Source organism: Athene cunicularia (assembly GCF_003259725.1).
Source record: "Athene cunicularia isolate RWA chromosome 3 unlocalized genomic scaffold, athCun1 chr3_part1, whole genome shotgun sequence".
Lineage (NCBI taxonomy): Eukaryota > Metazoa > Chordata > Aves > Strigiformes > Strigidae > Athene > Athene cunicularia.
The window spans coordinates 8,135,369-8,156,704 of record NW_020799097.1 but is presented as its reverse complement, the minus strand read 5'-3'; the positions used below and the strand labels follow the sequence as shown (position 1 = coordinate 8,156,704).

At 40.2% G+C, this 21,336-nt stretch overlaps 1 protein-coding gene across 1 annotated transcript in view; it reads left to right on the top strand.

The window, feature by feature from the left end:
• The window catches only part of KLHL29 (kelch like family member 29), a 356,805-nt gene that overhangs the window by 193,658 nt on the left and 141,811 nt on the right, over positions 1–21,336 (top strand). Inside the window, exons 4-5 of the mRNA XM_026844878.1 lie at positions 20,063–20,204; positions 20,961–21,336. Coding sequence (XP_026700679.1) covers positions 20,063–20,204; positions 20,961–21,336 — 518 coding nt within the window. The remainder of the gene's footprint in view (positions 1–20,062; positions 20,205–20,960) is intronic.

The following is a 21,336-nucleotide window of genomic DNA, read 5'->3' as shown; positions in this document are numbered from 1 at the left end:
CCCCTGGAGACAGAGATCGAACAGTGCTTTCATAATTATTCCACAGACTAGACGATGTGACGTCAGTATGATTCATGCAAGGTCATTACAATTTATCTTTGTATCTGAGTAGAAAGTGGGAACAGGATACTGAGGAAAAAAAACTTGCTGTATGTCTGATTTTGGTATAAAGTGGAAACAAAGTCATAAATGGATAGCTAGGTGCTGTCTTGAGGAGCTGGGGTGAAATAAGGTGGAAAGCACATTTAGAAAACCTCGTATTTGTAGGACATTCTCATGTTGTTTGATACAGATTACCTGCAAAGCTACAATACGGTGATAACCAGCGCACTAGCAAAACCATGCAATAAATAATAAACAATATATGTACAGTTGAAATAGGCAAACATTTATGACATAAAATTTTGTTAAAAGTAGTGAGTATTGCCACCAATTTCTAAATGCAGAAATTGTGCAGAGTGATTTCTTTTTTCCTGCTCTCCCCCCAACACTTCTCATGCCATCTCTTACTCCTCTTGAATTACTATATTGCATTTTGTACAATAAATGGCATTTGAGTGTATATGTGAAATGACCAGGATTGGTATTAGAAATTAAATAAAATATTACCTTTTTTTTTCCTTTTTGTAAATTGCTCCAATAGCAGCAAATTAATAGTAAATTGATAGAGAAAGGTAAGCACAGATCCTTTAAATCATAGTGAAGTTTTTGGCATTCAAGCTAGAAGTGTCTCAATTTAACACATCATTGGTTTGTATTATTAGAAATTTCATTGGTTTGTGGAGCGTATGATGGTTATGCTCTAAAATTGAAAGTACATAGACTCAGGACTTCTACAGTAGGCTGAGCTCTTACGCGGTTACTGATCAGTGTGCAGCAACTGCCACGGCTTGTTAATAAGCACAGGCAAACCACCATTAAAACCCTACTTGCCACTGTATAGAAAGATTTTTAACAGTACTTATTTTCTTGTTTATAGTTCTATATCAATCATGAAATGGGAACTGAGAGACCAGTAAATGTCATTTGCCACTTTTCGAGTGGCAAGAATTTATCATCTTCATTGCATTTCATCACATTCATCTGTTTCCTTCCAAATGGGAGTAGGGGATTAGAGTGGAAATGTGTCTTGAATCATTAAAAGAAACTCTGCTTAAAATAGTAATGTAAATTAAGCTAGCAAAATTGTTTCAGTTAATACTTAGTCAGTATGATCCAAACTCTTCTTTTACTGTTTTGAACATTATTGCCTGAAAATTATCCTAGAACTCCCTCAAAATACAGGAAACATTTTTTGGTTAAATAGTAAAATATTTTTTAAAGCTTACTAAACTTTAAGAGGGTCTTTATGGGCTAACCATTATGGCTGCCTTCTCCATGGTATATTTGATGGGAACTTAGCAAGGGTTTATTATGTCTATAAAGTCCTAGCATAGTGTTTATTCTTTGTCATGTGCAGGCTATGTTAAACGTGCCTTCTGCCACGATCATGAAGCTGATTTTATTCAGATGGTGGTTTTTCCATCTGTGGGGATGGTGACCGAGTGAGCTGTATGACATTGGCTGATAATGAGCATTTTTCTACTCTTGTGTGCTGCTAGGAGGTCATTACTTGGAACTTAAGATATGATCTTTGCCTTTTCCCTTGATGGATCGGGCTCATCTGTTGTCAGCCTTTTGCTCTTAAAGCCTAATGTTCTTCATCGTTCCTTGCTCAATAAAAGAAATATTTAAAAGTTTGTGCTAATGTAGCGTAAGAAGGTGATATGTCTGAAGCACAGGTGATCTAACTGCCTTGTCCCAGTGGTGTCCTGTTTGCAGGGCAAAGCTGCAGAGTCTCTGCTGGGTGCATGCCTGATGGCACAACAGTTTGTGTAAGTAATGTTTACAATGCTCTTTGGTCCTGCAACATGATGGGACATAGGCATGGCATGGTACCAGGCTGGATAAGGAAACTTCATGATGGTAATGATGGGTGTTAGTCACAGGATGGAAGAGAGTTTGCAAAACACATAAGAAACCCAAATAGCAAAGAAGATGCCAGATTATTTCTTTCTCCTATCTGGAAGTCCCAAGTAAGAGTGTTGTTGTTGATGCTGTTAGCAAGTTGGACCTACCCTGCAGATGACATATTAAATATACTCATTTAATCTATTCCATGAGCTGAAATATCTCCACAGTTGAGGGTGCTCAAATCCAGCCCCATTACAGGCAAGCAGTTCATTAAGATGTGCAAACCCTACCACGGTCATGTAGATACATTTGGTCAAGGACACTGTATATCCAGGACATGGCTCCTTTAGCACAAAGAATATCTGCACCATCTACACTTGCACTGAGACATGCCCCTGCAAAGTCTGTTTTCTTAATGGAGCCAAAACTGGAATCTGAATGAGTTGTACTTGAAAGCAATTGCTTCTCTGCTTTTAATTAGTACTGCTTGAATACCATTGGTTGAATAATGTATTTGATTAATAATGTTGTCGTCCATCAAATAAATTATTCAATTAATCTTTTTTTTTTCATTACCTAAACACTTCTATAGAAGGTTGCAAATATCCATTGAATAATCTATTAGAATGATGCATTGCTTTTCAAATATAGAATACAACAAATAATTTTATCTAGTATTCAGCCAAGTTTTTCCTTAATTAAAATTTACATGTATATAAGAACTGTGCCCGAAGAATCACAAGGAATTTAGGTAGTAGCAGACATGAGGTGGAGAGAAGTGTTTCTGTTATTATGGATGATTTATGTTTTGTAACTCCTGTGGTATTGTGTTTTAGGAGTATGTCAGGGATGCCAAGAGCTTTGAAGAATATATATATATTTTTAAATAGAGTTATTTTTATACTGATCTCCAAATAAATATATGCATTTTACCAGTGACGTGTAGCCACCCTTGCAATATAAGTGGTTTGCAGTCAGTTCATTGTATAAGGGTGGAGAATGAACAAACAGAGGCTGAGGAGAAGAGCCAATTTCCCCGCGGATAGATTCACATGGCAGGCAGCATCTTCTCATCTGCACTGACATGCAGAGAGCTCTCACACCCAGCAAACAGCTCAAAGAGCCCATTGCAGGACTGACTGCTCCTATCAGGGTCCAAAATTGTGGGTGGCAGGGAACCCAGCTTCCAGATCTAATATTTACACCAGTAGTTTGTGCAGGTAGTTCAGATGCCTGGAAAAAAATCAAAACACATTTGAAGAAAGCTCTAGTATGAGTAGCAGTGAACAGGGTGATGGCTCACTACCGCCTCCTTCAGATGTCACCACCAAAACGTGTGTGCATACATGTATGTTGGGGTCGGGGGGCAAAAGGGAATGTGTCCACCACCCGCCCTGGCTGCAATGGCAGATGACTAGGCAGCCTGCTCTGCTTTTCCTCTTCAGCTCTTTGCTAAGAAACTCTCACCTTTTGAAGGGACTCTGTAGTGCAACTAACCAGGATCTGTGTGACCAAAGAAAGGGTTTTCTGTCCCTTCCACAAATGGACAGTGTTCCTCTCCCTCTCATATGTGCCTTGCACCTTCCTAAGCCATTTCAGTTGGCACTGTTGCATTTGGAAGAGTTTGGTTTCATTTCAGACAGGAGGGGCTGGTCAGAGCCTGGCCCTGCTGCTGCAGCACCGGCCAGTACCATGAGTAGTGTCTCTGCAGGATGGGTAAAGCCTGTGGCCTGGGACTCTGCATCAGGGGGACTGGGTGTCTGGCCTGCATCCCCTGCCTCATGTCTGACGATGTTCTCCAATGCAGATAGCAGCTCGCGTTAACAAATGCACCCATGTCCTGGTTTTGGAAGCTCGCATTTCCAAATGCACCCATGTCCTGGTTTTGGAGGTGAATGAGGCCCCTGAAGTCTGGCATTCAAAAGCCTTTAGGTGCCTCTGGATCTTCATCCTTGCAGGTTTGGCCAGTCTAACTCCATCTCTCCAGACTTTGGCAGAAATCAAGTGCCCTCTCCACTTCAGCACTTTTGGAAATCCCTTTGGTGCCTACCTGTGCTATTAAGACACCTGAATACCCTTGAAAATTGGGTGCTAGGAGGCATTGCCAGCTGTGGTGTTCAGCATGGACGATCCCTCCCGTGAGGTGCTGGGGGGGGGTGAGCATCCTGGAGAGAGACTTGAGCAGTGGGAGGCTTCAGCTGTGGAAGAGCAGAATGGGGCTGCCCGTTGGGTGGTTGTCACTAAAATTCACTTAAATAAAGAATGAATAGCCAGTCTTGTTTGGATTTAAGAGAGGAAGCAAGTCCTTTACTCTTTCAATTACATTTCTCTTTAGCCGCCAGTTAGCAAAATTAAAGAATAATTTAGAGGTTCAGAGGATCTCCATGAAGTATGAAATAACCCAGTCACCACTGCGTTTGGGGGCCTCAAAGACAGTCAATGAACCTGGATTGAGGCCATTAAGGTCATCTGATTTAGTTTCACAAAATCAAGTGGGTTTTGAGGTCTAGTTGCTTGGTCAAGAATACTTTTAAAAGGGAAAAAAAAAAAAAAAGCCATTTTATTCAGGAATTTGTCCTGGGTTTTATTGATAACTCTTGGGAATGTTTTTACAACAGTTTACTGTCTCTCTTGTTTTGAGTGTCTGTCTCAAAATGATGTCGGCTCTTGATCTAACCAACTTGACTGTATCTTTCTATTAAAGATACACTTCCTATGATGGTGGATTTAATTTAATGCAAACGAAATTGTGTCTAGGTGACATGATCTGACTGTGTTATGCAAACTCCTACATTATAACATTCCTCTCACACTAACTAAAAGCTTTGTTGCAACATATTAATATAGAAGGGGTTATTTGTTTTGCTAGTAATAAAGGCTGTATATTTGCTGTAATAAGGTTGACTTTTACACAACCTTGGGGAGAAAGTTACGTTATTTATTTATTTTTGAAGAGTTAAAAATTAAAAATGCATCTTGTGTATGTTCAGATGAGACGAGAGTGAAGGAGAGTACATACAAATTCCATCAAATACAATTAGCATAATCAGAGGCTGGATGAGAGCCACAAATGATTGCACAAGGGAAAAAAAAAAAAGTAGTTCCTGGGATCTTGGTACATTGCCTGAAGCTGAGCGGGACACAAAGCAGTAGGAACTATTTTTACCCAAGGGCAATTTTTACCAATACTGCCCTTGCAAGCAGCTCTTATTTTATTATTTTTATGGATTCTTTTTCTGCCCTAATTTTGTATACTGAATTATCCATGAGGATAAATGTCAGAGTGGATTAAGATTAAATTAGAAACTAGATACTACAAAACAAAAAATCTCTCTCCTTCCTATGCACTCTGTTTTCTTTAGTTTAGGTTTGGGGGGTGAGGGGGATGTTTTTTTCCCCTTCAGATGCACCAGGCTGCAGCTACATTGACTATATTTTAATTTGAATCTTTTTACATTAAATTTTCTGCACAGATAATTTAACTTCAGTATCCTATCTTCCTTGGTTTAGGTCATCATTCTCTTCATAGAGTTCCTGAATTTCTTTCTTCTGCTTGTAATATATCTGGATGATATTCTTTGTCATTTTTTTTTCCCTTTTTCACTCTGGTTCTGCTGCAGTGCACACAGGGGCATAGTCAGAGAGTTTACAATAGCTCCTACCTTCCAGAGAGTGATGAGTAATTTAGACCACTTGTTATCCAGGGCTGCCAGACTCCAGCTTCTAACAGAGCCAGTGGAGAGAAGTAGGCATGACACCTAAATTAGGTACCTGTGTTACATCGTTTAACTGCTGCCCCTAGATCTTACCAAGTTAGTTATAATAACCCTATTGATGTTAGCAGGTAAAAGCTCAGCGTTTAAAAATTTCCCCCATGTTGTACACAGAGTCTTTGCTTATCTGCAAGACAGTCTTTTCCCTGCCTCCTTCTTTCTTCCCAAACTGGTTCTTTTTTCTGTCATTTTGTCTCTCATCTCATATTTTCTCATCTTCTGCTCACCTCTTTTCCACTCTCTGACACATGCAAATGCTCCAGAATACATTCATGCACTAGTACTTCATTAGTCTTTCTCATATGCATACTTTTTTAGTGTTTTTTTTTTTCTGGGCGTGTTTTGTTTGGCATTCTTTTTACATTTTAATACAATATATGCTTAACAGTGCTTATTTAAAATTGCAGTTGCTTAAACGCTCCAAATAGTCCCTTTCAGAAGTGGGAGGAGTGCAGGGAATGTGGACAAAGGCAGCTGACAGACTTGTATTTAACACAACTTCTTTTGCCCACAAAACCATGTTTACAGGATTGATTCGACCAGTTTCTGGCTCAGGGCATCTTCCAAGAGTTGCTTAGTCTTTAAAACAATTTTTTTTTAAATGAAAAGTAGCTCTTTCTCTCACTTTGTGCATTCGCAGATCTCTCCCAAAATAACGTGAGCCAGAATTTCTGATGGGCAGAAGTCAGTCAGTGGAGCACTAGTGAGAAGTTTTTGAGAAGCGGGATTGCAAGCACATACAGCTGGAAATAGGAGTTCCTTCCCACTGGGGAAACGTTTGTTTTCTGAATATAGGAAAGATTTGGGGAGGTTTTTAAAGTTTTTTAGTTACACCATTCTTTCCCTCTGGTACTCTTACAGGTGGGCTAATGCTACTAATGCCCCTGGGCTTACAGCTCAAGGTAATATGCTGTGCTGGGTGTATGACAGCTTATCCAGACATGGAAATGTCACAAGTTTAAAACCTCCCATTTTATGCCCTATACAGCTGTAAACAGGAGTTTTATTCCACTGAGAAAGGCAGATTTTTAGTTTGCCGGTGGAGTTAACTCTCCCAGCTAGATCTGAAAGGGCTTGAACTCCCTGAAGCCTGGTATTGAAAAGCTGTACAGTCACATTTTATAGATATTTTACTTTCATTAGTGAAATAAAAAAAAAAAAAATACAAACAGACCTACCTAGCTCAACCTCTGGTAAATAATTTAAATGTACAAATTTACTCATGAAAGAGAAGGAAATTAAAAGATGTCTCAAGATGACTAGTTCCAGAGACAGATAAATAATTTTTTTAAATAGCAGCGACAACAATATGTTATGCTTTTCACCTCTTTAAGAATCACAAAGCTGTTTAAGAAGTAACTGCTGCGTACAATGTCCACTGCTAAAGTGTGTCTGCTTTGGTGCCGAGTGTGGCCATGATGCCACGAAGCAACGTGGGACTGGATAAGAGGGCTCCCGCATGTCCTCGAAGCGGCAGGGGAATATTAGGCAGGCAGAAATGTAATTACTGGAGTTGAAATTGGGCCAAGACAATGGGACTGACAATACTTTCTTGGAAAATGTGCTCTTTGATCGTAAATATCCATGAAGTAAGCTTGCCAACGGTATTGATTTTGGCAGTGGATTATCACTGACAGCCAGGATCTGCTGCCCTCCTGCTTTAAGCGGTGCTCTAATAGGTTTTTAGACAAACAGCTGGGGCAGTACAACTCTCAGGATATGTTCATCACATCACAGGTTCCCTGAATAGATTGACCACATGAGAAATACTGTGCAGGCGTTTAGTGCTGGGGCAGCAAATCCTACATGTTCAGGACGTGCTGGACCTACACGGACCAGTTACAGGTGCACTGTGCAATGTCCAACCTGCCAGCATCAGCAGCTCCGTGCAAGCTCCCATCCCCATGCTGAGGCTGATCAGGCTCAGCCCTGCTTTCATCATGAGCTTTGACCAAAATGAAGCATGAGCAAAGTCTGACCTTCATGATAGCTTTTTTCCTTCAAAATCTACACCTGGGAGACAGTTGCTGGCTTTAGCAAATGTAAGACATAGGTTTCAATAGCAGACACATTAGGTAGTGATTCTTATAAGCTGATGGTACTTTTATTTTTAAATGAAGTTTAGTATACCTATAAGAAGGCTGTTGGTTAAAATAATGAGGAGAAATTTGAGAAAGTGAAAAATAATACCTGCACATCATCCAAATGATCTTTGTGTGCAAAATGCATTGAGATTGTGCCCTGATCCTCAACTGACAATTCTAAGTTCTACTGTAATACAAATAATAACCAGATATTTAGGATAGATTAGAATTTACTTTTGGATCCATTAGCATTTCTGTTAAATCTGACAAACGATTTAGAAAATCTATATGAATACAAAGTGCCTGCTCATCATATTTTGTGACAGCTGGGTGAATACTTGACATCTTTGTGCTCTTAAAAGAACATATGCAAAGACTCAATTTAATTTGTAAGGTTGAGGGAATTTATTTGCCTAATTTTGAGCCCACTAGCACATGATGGATTGAAAGTTCAGTTCTAACAGGAGTATAATTGGGTTCTCATTTCACTTAGGAGAGAGCGTGATAGAAAGGGTGAGGAGAGAGATAGAGACATGGGGAAAATAAAGTAAGAAAATGAAACTGAGAATACTCATGAAGAAAATTGCAATGAGACTGAAAAAAAAAATGCAGCAAGGAAGAGCATGAGAAAAAGCCTGCACATACAAATAAGATACTCTTTAAGGGGACAGAAGAGAGAAAATAATGCATTCTTAATCATAATGCCAAATGTCTTTTGGCTGGAAAGAGCTGATGCTTTAAAATATAGTCATCTTGGTAGCTGAAAACAAAGATAAAATATTAAGTCTTTAAGTTGTGGGAAGGGAGAGAAGAATGTTTCTCTAAATACTTTCTCAATCTCAGTAAGTAAAGCAGCTCATCAAATGTTCAGTCTTACAAGGATAGTGCTTCACTATCTGTGGTGCAGATGGTGAGCTACAAGGATAGGACACATGGCCACGGCCATAGAAACCAGATCCTGTGGGATAGCCTCGAGCTTGCTGACCATCAGAAGTTAGTCTGATGTCTCCAATGGATTCATTTGGGACAAGAACCAACCCACACTCCAGAGGTCAGCTATCACTTGCCAAAATATGCCAAGGCATTAGAAGGTACATCTCTGTTGCCTGCTGTAGGACCTTGTTGTCTGATCAAGGTGTGTAGGTCAGTACAAAGCAAATGGAAGTACTTTTCCTGTGATACTTGTATTTACTTTGATTTTTAGGTAAGAACTACATTTCCAGCTGTATCACTGGCAACTTTCATTAACGCTCCTTGTTGAACAGTAGCTTTTTCATCTTTGTGCTCTGCTAACATTGTAGAATTAAATGGGTTTTTCTGTCTTTTTGATTGTATCCTGGTATTCTGTCACCTTTTGATCTCTGTGTTGTGCATATAGACTGTAAACTCCTCCAGGTTCAGACTGCTGGGGGATGCATAGTGGTGTATTTTTTTTCTTTAGAGAGTGCCTACTATGGCAGAGCCACAGATACCGTGGTACTGTGAAATAATAGTAATGCTATTAGTAGTAATAATAATAATAATAATAATAATTTCCACATTGCCCTTGTGATACCTAGGAAAAACAATTTTGTTTAAAGTTTATTGAGAGCTCTAGGGAGAGCTGGAAATGGTAACCTACAGACACAGCAAAGGGCCTCAAGTACTGATACATTTCTGACTTTATACAGCAACTTCTTAATCCGATCACTGGTTAATTTAATCCTGTTTCATTTGATTGGATCCCCTGGAACCAAATCATTTGTATTGTGTTTTAGTCTGGTATTTCTGATCGTTGTCTTTGTTAATTTGATCAGGATTGATTGAACCAGTCATTGAAAATAAATCACATAATTAATCAAATGCAGCATTAGAAAAGCAGATCCTCAGCTAGTCTGTTAGCTTTTACCTCATGTTTTTCTTCCTCAGTAGATGGAGTTTGGAAGAAAAAAGCAGAGATTAACATTTTAGTAGCATCCACATTTCAGTAGTATAAGAGGATTATATATACATATATATATTTAATTGTTTATATAGATTAGAAGAGAATAGGAATAGTTCAGTTGGAAGGGAACCTACAACGATCATCTAGTCTAACTATATCTCCTCTCAGAGCATCTTAATCTCATAAATTCTGTGACCCTTTCTGAGACAGTAGTTTCGGGTAAGTGTTGGGTGGAGGGTCTTGCTTAATGACTCAACTTCCATAATGACTCTGTGATTTTAAGGGAATCAGCCTGTGATCTATGTTTGGATTTAGCACAGAATCAATAAAAGTAAAAAACCAAGGCTCTGTGCTTTGTTCTAATAAAGTCTGGATAGTCTGGTGTACAGTCAGGGCTTAAGCTGACGGTTACTCCAAAAACTGTGCTATGAGTGAGAGCAGACATTTTGGATTTGCAACAAAGATTGTTTTGATCTTTACCTCTTGAGTGGAAAGTATCGCACTTTTAATTCCTTTTTAAAAGTAGATTTTTGGTGCTTTTTTGACTCTTCTCTCACTATGATCGATACTTGTGACCAAAGTTGGCCATTTTGACCCGCACTGTTAGATATTTATAGATTTGTGTTCTAATTGAAGCTGTATTACAGCAAACCATGGCTCTGTTCGTGTTCTGGAGGTGATGGTTGCACAAATAACAGCTAAAACTCCCTTTGCCTCACCTGAAAGCCACAGAAAGTTCAGCTGGGGATATGCTGCCTCTTAAGGGGTATTATCTGCAAAGACCCTGGGCTGGTCTCCCTGGCAGTTCTTCCTGGGCGGTTACGAGGACACTGTCTGCCCTGCACCCATCCTAGCAGAAATAGTAGCTTCTGATGGACCACGACCTGCAACAGCGGAGGCGGAGAATTAGGAAGATCAGATCATGACGTGCTGCTGTAGATGAGGTATCCCTACCAGAGGTCATTTAATCTTAGTTTGTTCTTCCCTACGTGGTTTACAGAACCAACCTGTGCTATTTAGGGCTCACAATAACCCCTCTCTCCCTCCCTGTCACCCTGAAGTTTCTTGAGTAGGAGATTATTTTTATAGGTGGTTTATTCTGTGATAACTTCCAAGGAGCAAAAGAGAGTAGAAGGTTTTATGTTTCTAGTAGCACAAATTTTCTCTGAAAGATAACAGAGGATTTTCAGAAGCACAGTCTTTGGCCAAACTCCCCACCTTTGCAGGGTTTCCTCTTCTTAATTAGTCCAGTGGCCCAAACTGGATACCTAGGAAGAATTTAATCTTAAAGGAATAAAAAGGGATGTAAAGCAATTTGTTGTTGAAGGAAATGTAAGTAGAGCTTAATCTTAATAGTACCCATTTATCCTTCTTGCCACAAACAGAGTAATATTGAAGGATCATCTCATTCACACCCCAAAAATGAGAGTGAGGTGTCTGGAAAAAATGGGTGGCAACATAGCACAATTTCGGCAGGCCTACTAGTAATGCTCGCCACAGCTATACCATTATCTGTTTTACTTTAAATTGTGTGGCTGTGGACAGCAAAGTATGTCTAATAGCCATTTGCTAGATTTATAGCTTGGTATGTGATGTGTTTGCCATAAATCTTTTAGAAAGATGATGGCTGAGGCAGCTGAAGCATTCATGCTAGTTCACGAATCAGTTCTGCCGAAGGAAAACAGGAGAACTGGGCAGCTTCCTGCCGGTAGCATGGAGATACAGAAACAAAATGAGCAGGAATGCTTTGATGGAAAACCTACAGAGTGGAAAAATTGGAGAAAACAGTGACTGTGTTTCCAGAAAAAACCCAGATATTAGCACTCTACTGTAAATCAAATTAAATGACTGCCCAACTGCCTGATCCTGCACTGAACTTCTTGTGTTATTAAAGCTATGAATCTGAATGGAAGCGGGATTGCATCTTGAGACCTCATTCCCAAAAAGGATCTGCCAGTCACGTCTGGTCAGAACAGCTTGGTGAATGTTTAGCTTCTTTTAAGAACCAACTGGGAGATTGATGGGTTCGAGCTGTTTTTGCACAGACTTGTTTGAGTCTTAAAATGCATTTTCATCTGTCTGCAGAGAAAAATAACATTTTAATAAGACTCATTGAGATATGTGATTTTGGATTAAAAGGGAATGCAGTATATTATTTTAGTATTTTTTACTGTGGAATACATTTGTGTTTCTCCTGCATAACTGAAATTTTTAACAAGACTGGAGCAATTACAGGAATAGACAGATTTTAGATGTTATCTTGTGTGTAGGAAAAGGAATGGATTATTAAAGTGTATAGCCTCTTTGAGAGATGCAGCGTTCTAATCCTGTTTTCCACATCTTGATTTTAGTGACTGCATAACTTACCTTCATAAGATGCTCTTAATTGAACATTTCAATAGAATTTGAATAAAGTCTAATATATCTGGGATTCCTCCTCCACTCCTTTAAAATATGATGTAAAATTTATTAGTCTTAATGTACATATCCCAGAGCTAATTGTTTTATCTTGTAAATCAGTTTCTCCTCATCTTTTATAAGGCATTTACTTTCAGACTGAAAGAATAAATAAATTCTTGATTGAAAAGTCTTTGTTGTTTCACTGTAGAAAAAGGGGGGCAGCTTTATACATGTAAAAGGATTTTTAGTTCTTTTTTAATTATTTACAAAAGCTGAGTTAAAGGACAGTGGAGTTTAAATTATGCATTAAATTAGCATCTTACTGATGGAAGACTCTCAAAGTTGAAATTTTTAAATTGCTATGAGTCAAATTCAGGCACAATTTAATAGCTCAATTGATGCTGATGAATTTAAGGCAGTGATAAATCTGGACCTATAGGCTTATTTTTCTTTTTGCTCTGAAAGGTAAGCATGCTGTTTCTACAGTACTGACTGTCCTTTTGTTTGAGAGTTGACTGAGTATACTTTGATCCTTTTTTTAGAAAAAGAATTCTCTGTTCTCCCTTAAAGAAAGCTTTCCAAGACCTGGATCAGGTTATGGAAACTAAAGTGAGCACACAAATGTGCTTGTTAGAAAGTGAAATTTATGTGCAAACTAAATGTGCACTTGATGATAGCCTTATTGATCAAGCCAAGTTAATAAATCAGTAATATCATGCAGCACTGATCAACACTCACAGGCTTATCTTGGTTTTCTTTCTCTTTTTTTCATGTGCCTGCTGTGTAGGCAGAGAACATGCACTTTTCTGCCACAGAGTGTGTACTACAATTGAAACACTGGATTCAGAGGGCTTGAATGTAAAATGTCGGCATCCAATACAACAAAAAGGAACTTTTAAAGAAGTAACTTAATACTGAGATCGGGGCCTAAAGGGGCAGTTTTTACTTTATAAGTATTCCTATTTTTATTTCTAATTTTTTAGGCCCTGTTTCAGATTGAAATTCAGGGTCCTGTTTGGATAATTAAAAGAAATCCATGGGAAATTTGAGACAAAAATGCCATATGGAGAGACTTCTGAGCCTATCAGTGGCCAGCATTTCTATTCAGGATAAATGTTTAGTTTCCAAGCAATCTGCCATTAGGTCATTCTTGAGTAGCTTTGCCAGTACACAAGGGTTACATCCTTTGTACGCCCTTGGGATTCTGGTCTGACAAGCACTTACTCTGTTATTACCCATATTTTCTTTTGCCCTCTGACAAAAAGCACTTATGATGAACTGGATTCATCTGCCTCTATCCTGGGATGCCTGCAGGATCTCTGAGAGCCCTCTTGCATTGCGTAGTGCATGTTCTCTGTAGTACGTACTGCTGCGTTGTTCCTGATGTTGCGCGTTTTCTCCTCCGTTATGAGATGATTTTGCATTCGTAGCTTTGCTCTGATTTGGGGTTGATCTGCATGCCGACCGTGTTAGTAGAGGAGGTTCTGCTCAGGCTAAAGTGGGGCTTCTGTGCTCGAACCCAGTGTCGTGCGCTGATGTCCCTGGTGTCCTGGAGCAGCAAGTGTCGCAGCCGGGACCTTGGTTCGATACCTCAGCTCCGTTCCCTGATGTTCTCGCTGAGAAACGAAGGCAGCTGGGTGAGTACCTGAGCCTCTGCTGGTGAAATTTGCCAAGACAGAATACAGAGTGCCATTTATGAAGCACTTCTTATCATTCCATGTTCCCTCATTCATTCCCAGCTAACGCTGAGCACCTAACTGGAGCACTGGTGTGAGAGTGGTGGCTGTCCTGGGCAGTGCAGCCACCAGAAGGAAGTAGATACCACCTATGGTCAATTCACAGCCGCCTTCTATCCCATTTTTCTCTCTCCTTTCCCATAACCTCATTCTTCCTCCTGCCTCCCCAGACCTGCAGCCAGTGTGGATAGTGAGCCTTAGAAAGGGTTAATGAGACAGTAGCCAATGACCCATTCCCAGTGTGGAGTTATCTTCCATTGCATTGTCAGAGCTTGGGAATTTGCCTGACTGTCTTAGGGGGGCAACTGAGACACAGATGCGAATGAGACGGCAAAGAGGCTCAGTCCAGGGAAGATGGGGTTGGTGTTGGTGAGGGGAGGAAGCTGGACACGCCTATTCATCTGCCACCTTAGCAGCTCACAAACTGGGTGGTGAGAAGCTCTGCAATGCATGAAGCTGGGATCAGGGCTGGGTAAAGGCAGTTGTGCTGTGCCTGTCAGTGACGTGAGCCCCACTGCACTCATGGGTTTCTCCAAGCCTGTGTCATTAACCTTAATGTGGGGAGTGTCTTTAAATCCTCTGGAAAAATGGGAATGGATGCAGACTGTACCCCGCTGCTAAGCCATGTGTCTTGCCTGGACACTACACCTTAGTGCTCCGGAGCTCACACTGGCTGGTGGCTCATCGCTGGATGGTGTTTAAGATGCCAGTATTGAATTATTCTCTCCACTCAAGAGGGAACTAAGACTACTTTTGTCTTTTATGCAGGGTAGCAACATTTTTCCTATGAGTTAACTGTATTGTTCTCTTTCTCACTGCTCTCACATTAGCTTTGGAAAGAGAAAAACAACGCTGTGTCATCGCAGAATTGCCTGGTGATGGGAACTGTAAGGTAGATGAGTTCTTCTCTCCACCCATGAGCAAGTTCCTGAATGAGTTTTTACTGCAGGACAGCTTGTTCTGTTCCTCTTGCACGCTGGCCTGTCCATATCTCTTAGGTTTTTAATACATTACAGTACATCCATCTCTTAAAACAACAATTTCATTTCTGTAGCCCAGCCCAACAGCCAGTGCTGGGGAGATATTGCTGTCATCACTGCATCTTTAAAAGCTCTACATCCACCCTTAAGAGCTTCTTTGGCCACGGACTGGACTCAGAAATATGCTTGGGATCCTGTCCAACACAGTATAGGAATTTATCCCAGATGAAGATATATCCCTGTGTGGTTCAGATTTCACATGCATGCCTCATGCACACAAATAATACCTGTTCCATGCAATATTTAGCAGCATGAACTACAAATTAGACCATAAACTCCTTGGTGCGGAGACCACTATCCTTTTTAGAGCACCAGACACGTTCAGGCTTAAAACCCAACCAGGGCCACTAGTCATTACTTGTTAGAGCGAGGCATAGCTAACAGCTTTAAAAGGAATTCCCTCATTAAATTGAAGTTGCTTTTACCCATGACAGGCCATAAAACCTGAATCCGTGGGAGGGAATGTTTGCCTCTATGCATGCGTGTGTCTTAGCCTTTTTATTTTCAATGGGGAGAGAAAATAGAGTGGGTTGCATATTGGATACATTATCTTAGTATTAAGCTGCCATTCCCAATCTCTTTTGGATAATTGGAACAGAGAATCACTACTTCTCATCCATCACTTTAAATGAAGGCCTTAGTAAAATAATTTTGGTCACTGGGAACCACAAATAGGATCCCTCTATCCAGATTAGTTCTTTTGTGCTCACGAAACTGTTTGAATAGGTCTTAGCACTCTGAGTCGTAGCAGGATGTATGTCAGCAGTTTTACAAGCCTTTGGGGAAATTGCTCAAATGTGTTTATAAGGACCTCCCAGGAAGTGTTTGGTGGTGTTGAGCCTGGGGAAAACTGTATTGGAATTTTTGTTGTTGTTGTTTTTTTTTAATTCCACTAACATACTCCGTAATGCTGGTAGTTGTGCAGTAGGCTTTATGTTTCCATTGATGTAAAAAAGGTCTTACTAAATGTTTAGGTCAGATTTCATGAAGGATTTGTAAAACTTTGAACTTAAAGTCAGACAGTTGTCTCTATGCCTCCTGCACACCTAATAGTAACCATGTAAACCGATGCAGTATAGACTGAATCACTAATTCCCAATCTTTAGCACCAGCTGATTGCTGTGAACTCGCGAACTTTCTTGTGGATATTCTGAAAAGCCCCATGAATCTGAAGGTTTTTAATGTTTTAATTTAATAAGGTTCAGTGGACCAGCTGTACACCAATTACTGTTGCCTATGGGCCATGGTTTATGACTGTTGGAGCTACAAAAAATCGACAACCTGGCAACTTGTCTGTGTTAGTCTCATGTAATTCTGAAATTGTTCCATCTTGCTCCGTTCTGCCTGTACATCTGTATTGCAGTTAATTTCCTTAAAACTGGGAGATTGCTCACTGCTGGAGTTCAAAAGTGGCAGGCATGAGGTGAAATGCAAGCTTCAACTGAAAATTTTATTTGTTCTTAATGGTTATTTCAAACAAAAGAGGGTAAAAATCCTCAGATTTGGATTTGGGGTACTCTCTATAACAAAGAGCACAGATTGAACATTTTAGGGGTGCTACAAAGATGCTGATGATTTTTTTGGTAATCTTTGTAGTCTACTGTGAATGTCAACAATTAAATAGCCAGTGCTGCTGTTGACTAGCCAGGCTTCAACAGACCTTTTAGAAACCTTCTTGTCTTTTCATGTAAATAGACATTTGGCAGTATTTTAAAATGTATACCCAGTAGATTTTATAATGCATTTCCTTTTTTCATGTGTTTCGTGTTTAATTCAAACAAGCATCTGACATGAAAGCTGAAGATAAAAGTGTAACATAGTACAATTAGTTTCTGTGAAGTCTGCGGATCACTAATGGAACACATCTTTTCCCCCTGCACAACCAGCATAATACAGGCCATTTTTTGGTCATTTGTGTTGTACATTAAAAGCATCAAATAGAGTGCTGTCATGTGCCTGAGCTCATGGACAGAAAGTTCCTTTGTTTGATAAGATTGGAAATAATTTTGCTTTCCAGATACGCAAATGGGTAATTGCTGCAATCGGATCAGAGACATGTAACACTTGTAATGTAACCCTTCATGTATTAAGAAAATGAATGCAGAAATTAGATCAGAGACCAGAAGTGTGTGTATATATATGTGTGTATATATATATACACAAAGAAGTTCAGAAAGCTGTTTTTCTGTTTCTGTCACCATTGTCTAAACTGTGTTTCATGAATGTGTGTTGTGATTTCATACCAACTAATCTCTAGCTGTTTCTGATCAAATAAATACAAGCTCGGGAGTACAGTTTGAAACCAATGTGCTGGACTTGTGCATTTAAATCCACTGAGCCTCTAAGAAGCAGAGTTTGTGAATGTATTTAGTGAAAAAAAATATGGAAAAAAATAGCAATTTATGGAAGTGGAAAAGTATTTATTGACAACAAACCTGTAAACCTCCTTCCTCTTTATTAATGCTCAAAGTATGGAATTTAGATCTAGATTTGGGTGCTAAGATCACCTGTTTCAAATGTATCTGATCTGGTGCTCTAGTTTTTTGGAAAGCAAGCTTTCAGTTGCAAAATAGGCAACCGGATTTTTGTAGGATTTAAGAGAGCTATGTCACATACTCCCTTTCTTACCCATTCTGTACAGAACATATGGGTTCTTTTAAAATTATAGCGTGTGTGGTTCTGTATTATTTAAGGTACAGGAATATTTTTTTCTTATTTTAGATTGACACTGTTTTAAAGCAGCTTGGGGATGTAACAGAGTTACACAAGACGCTGCACATCTTGACAATGCCACATGATAATGAGAAGTATGTATTTCAAACCCACTTCTAAGACCCAGTTCATACAACAAAGAAATGCAATACACAGTTGCCACATGTGGAACGTGTGGGGCTTGACTTGAGTTGTGTATCCTCCTATCTGTCTTTGATGATTCGTAAAAATGCCCAGCTCTCTGTATTACATTTACTGTTTTTAAAAGCTTTGCTTTAGGATAAATAATAGTGTTTCTGTGGAAAGTATCTTAGCTGATACACAGGCAGAAAATGCTGCTGGTGCTTTTTTTTTTCTTCTTTCTTTTTCTACTGCAGAGTGCTTTGGCCACTGTTAAACAGTTTAGCTAGATCCAAAGGGATACTGCTAACATGAACTGGTAAACCACCAACAGCGTTATATCCTCCTGTGTCAGAGACCTTGTACAATGTAAAAGCTAAAGGTATTCAGATTAAGCCTTTTCTTAGGACAATTTATAAATAGAAAGCATTTCAAAACTGAGATTTATTTCTTCCCCTCCTGCCCTTTCTTTGCCATGAATACAACACAATGAATCTTAAAGCTCTTGCTTGTCTGCATGTCCTCTCTTTTTGCCTTTTCTGACTCTCATTTCTATTTCAATTGCAAAAGTTGTACAAGAAGTTGAAATGGTGGGGGCAGAAGGAAGTGTGAGTCTAAAACCTGGATATTGTTGTTCTTGGTGCCATTCGAATAGTAAAAAATCTGTAGAAGTTAAATAAACAAACAAACAAACAATCCCCGTTAAAAATACCAAAAAAACATGGAAAAATAAATCCACGCATTTTGAAAAAAAAAAAATAAATAAAAAAAATTTGGATGGAAGCTGAAAATTCTAACTTTAAGATTCCCTGAAAAAAAAGACATTAAGACTCACATTTCCCTGTGAACATCTGCATTTAATGAAGTACAGCATTTATAGTGGGGAAGATATTCCCATTATGGATTCTGGGAGCAAAGAGATCAGCACAGCAAAAACTCGTTCCTCCATCAAGGTATGCACCCAGGATTCCTGACTCCCAGAGCCCAAGGAAGATGAAGCTCAGGTAGAAAGGGGAATGGGTGATAGGAGGTGTCAGAGGCACTCAGATAAAGGAGGAAGCGTTGGAGCAGAGCAGAAGTGCTAGCGGGGGTGTGAGTCGGGTAGAAGGGAGGGCAGGAGTAAGCAAGCACCTCCAATGGATTTAAAGACAGGAGGAATGACTGATGGGCTTGGGAAAGGTGTGCTTGTATTTGCAGAGAGCATAAATGGGTCCGCTAATGACTTCTTTTCATGGGGTGATTGAGGTATTGATGATGGAGAAAAAAGCTGCTGGTGTTGACAGAGATTTCATTGGTACTACGTGACCCAGGACATTTATGGAGCTGCTGTGCCCCGGTCTCAGAGCTAAATTACTTCCCAGATGTAAGGCAAACAAGCAATCGCTCAGACTGGTCTCCTGTTCTTTATGGCTTCAGTCCTCAATACTCATTCAGCAATAGGCAGCTGGTTCCGTTTTCTTGGTATAGCAGTTCTGACACCAGTAAAAACAAAACAAAAAAACTTTTAATCTTTCAGCAATTAAATACGCAGCAGAGTTAAATAAATGAGACCTGTTGGAGCACCCTTGTTTTCTACAGGCCTTTTCTCAGCAAAGGCATGGTTGTTTGGGAAGATCCCCTAAAACTCTTGGGGGGGGACACCAGCTTAGCATTTAAATCCATGTGATAGTTTTTTATCAAAAAATCTCTTTCACATCATATCCCCTTTGATGATTATTCAGCTCCAATCCTTCCTCTACTTTACAGTTATTTTAACATCTCTGAAGAACTGCCAACATACCCACTTTAGCAGCCAATGACTGTGATGCTGCTTTTTTTTATTGGCATTCAATTTTAAGGGTTGACAGACAGTAAATACTAAGACTTCTCTTTGCTGTTCTACAGTAATTTGTCCTACGGTTGTAAATAAGTCTCTGTTGTTCTGCCTTCTGCTAAACAAAACTCACTATTTTTGGAAGAGACTGAGCAAAGAGAAGATAGTCCATTTTATATAAGCTCTGACTGATTGGATATTACCATATCTGGTTTGGGTTTTTTTATTTTCAAGGCAAAAAAAACAACTTACTTCTGAAAGTGTAAGTTTGTTGTGGACTTTTTTTTAAAAGGTGGAAGTATTAGATTTCCAGAAGCATTTTTTTCAAATATATTGTATTTCACATACAGACATGTCATGCAAGCCTGGAGGAAAATGATATTTAAAGATCTTAGGATATCCTCTTGGACTGTAACAAACAAACAAGCAAGCTACTAGCTATAGGAACAGTAATTATTCCCAGTAGCCTAAACATTTTTATTCTGTATTTTTCTCTCTCTCTGGTAGACACCTTGCATTTCCAAGACTGAAAATCAGCCTCAAGGACTTGCAACGAGCGTCAGGTGGGGACAGACACCCATCAATCAGTCCACGCCCTGGGACACTGATGAGCCTCCATCTAAACAGATGAGGGAGAATGAAAACCCAGGTATGTTTCTAATCTTATTTGTAATTCTACAAGGGAAAATCGTTCAAAGCAAATTCAATGTACTATCTCCATTTACCTCCGTAAATTAGACTTCATTGTGAGCCCTTTCTTTATTCTTTAGCAGCGTTTTTCTCTCATTGTAAAGACCCCTCAAGTTTCTTCTGTGCTGGGGCTAATATAAATGTATTAAGATGCCTGCAAGTTCATTAGAGTGGGACTTTTTTTCTCCTTCTCTGCCTTCACTAGAGGAAAAGGCACTCTGTAATACTTTAAGACCTCTTTTATGTCCAGAACTACCTGAAATGATTTCCAGCTTCCAGACACATATCATACATTGTGCTACTATGCCAGACGCCTAATTACAATCTCTTTGTAGTGGCTGGAGCACCATTATTATACACACAGAGTGTTTGTCAGGGAGCCATGAAAGCATGGTGGGGAAAGAGGTTAATTTTCTTGGAAGCGTGCGCTTAAGCTGCATAAAGCGCAAAATATATAAAACCACAAACATGCCGCATGACACCTGATGAGTATTTTAACAATTGCACTCACATTGCCGTAGCAATTTTACGCACTTACCGGTTGGGAATGGTTCCAGACCCTGAACCGCTTTAGATACCGTGAAGGAGAAGAGCGTGTCAGCACAATTCAGTGGTGGACACAGGTGTGGGAGGGGAAGGCTGCAGGTGTTTATTTTTGTTCTGGTCTCCCCCGTGACGAGCCCACCACCATTGCTGGCCTTCCTTTATGCTGCAGGTGCAGCGCCCTGGGTCACCACGGTGGCAGCAGGCAGCCAGCCCGCCTTGATCACGCACTCCTATGGGATGACGCAGCCGCCAACCTTCAGCCCGGCCGCCAACGTCCAGGCCCCTGTCATTGGCGTCACACCCTCCCTCCCTCCGCACGTCAACCCCCAGCTGCCACTGATGCCGGCCCACTACCAGCTCCAGCCGCAGCCCTCTCAGCCCCTCAGCAACATGGTGGTCAACCTCCAGAGCCAGCCCTTGTACACCAACAGCCAGCCCCTCAGCATGTCCTCCATGAGCGGCGTGGGCCCAGTGGCCCACCCGGGCCCCGGGGCAGTGGGCAATGGCCACCTGGCCTGCCCCATGCTGCCGCCGCCACCGCCGGC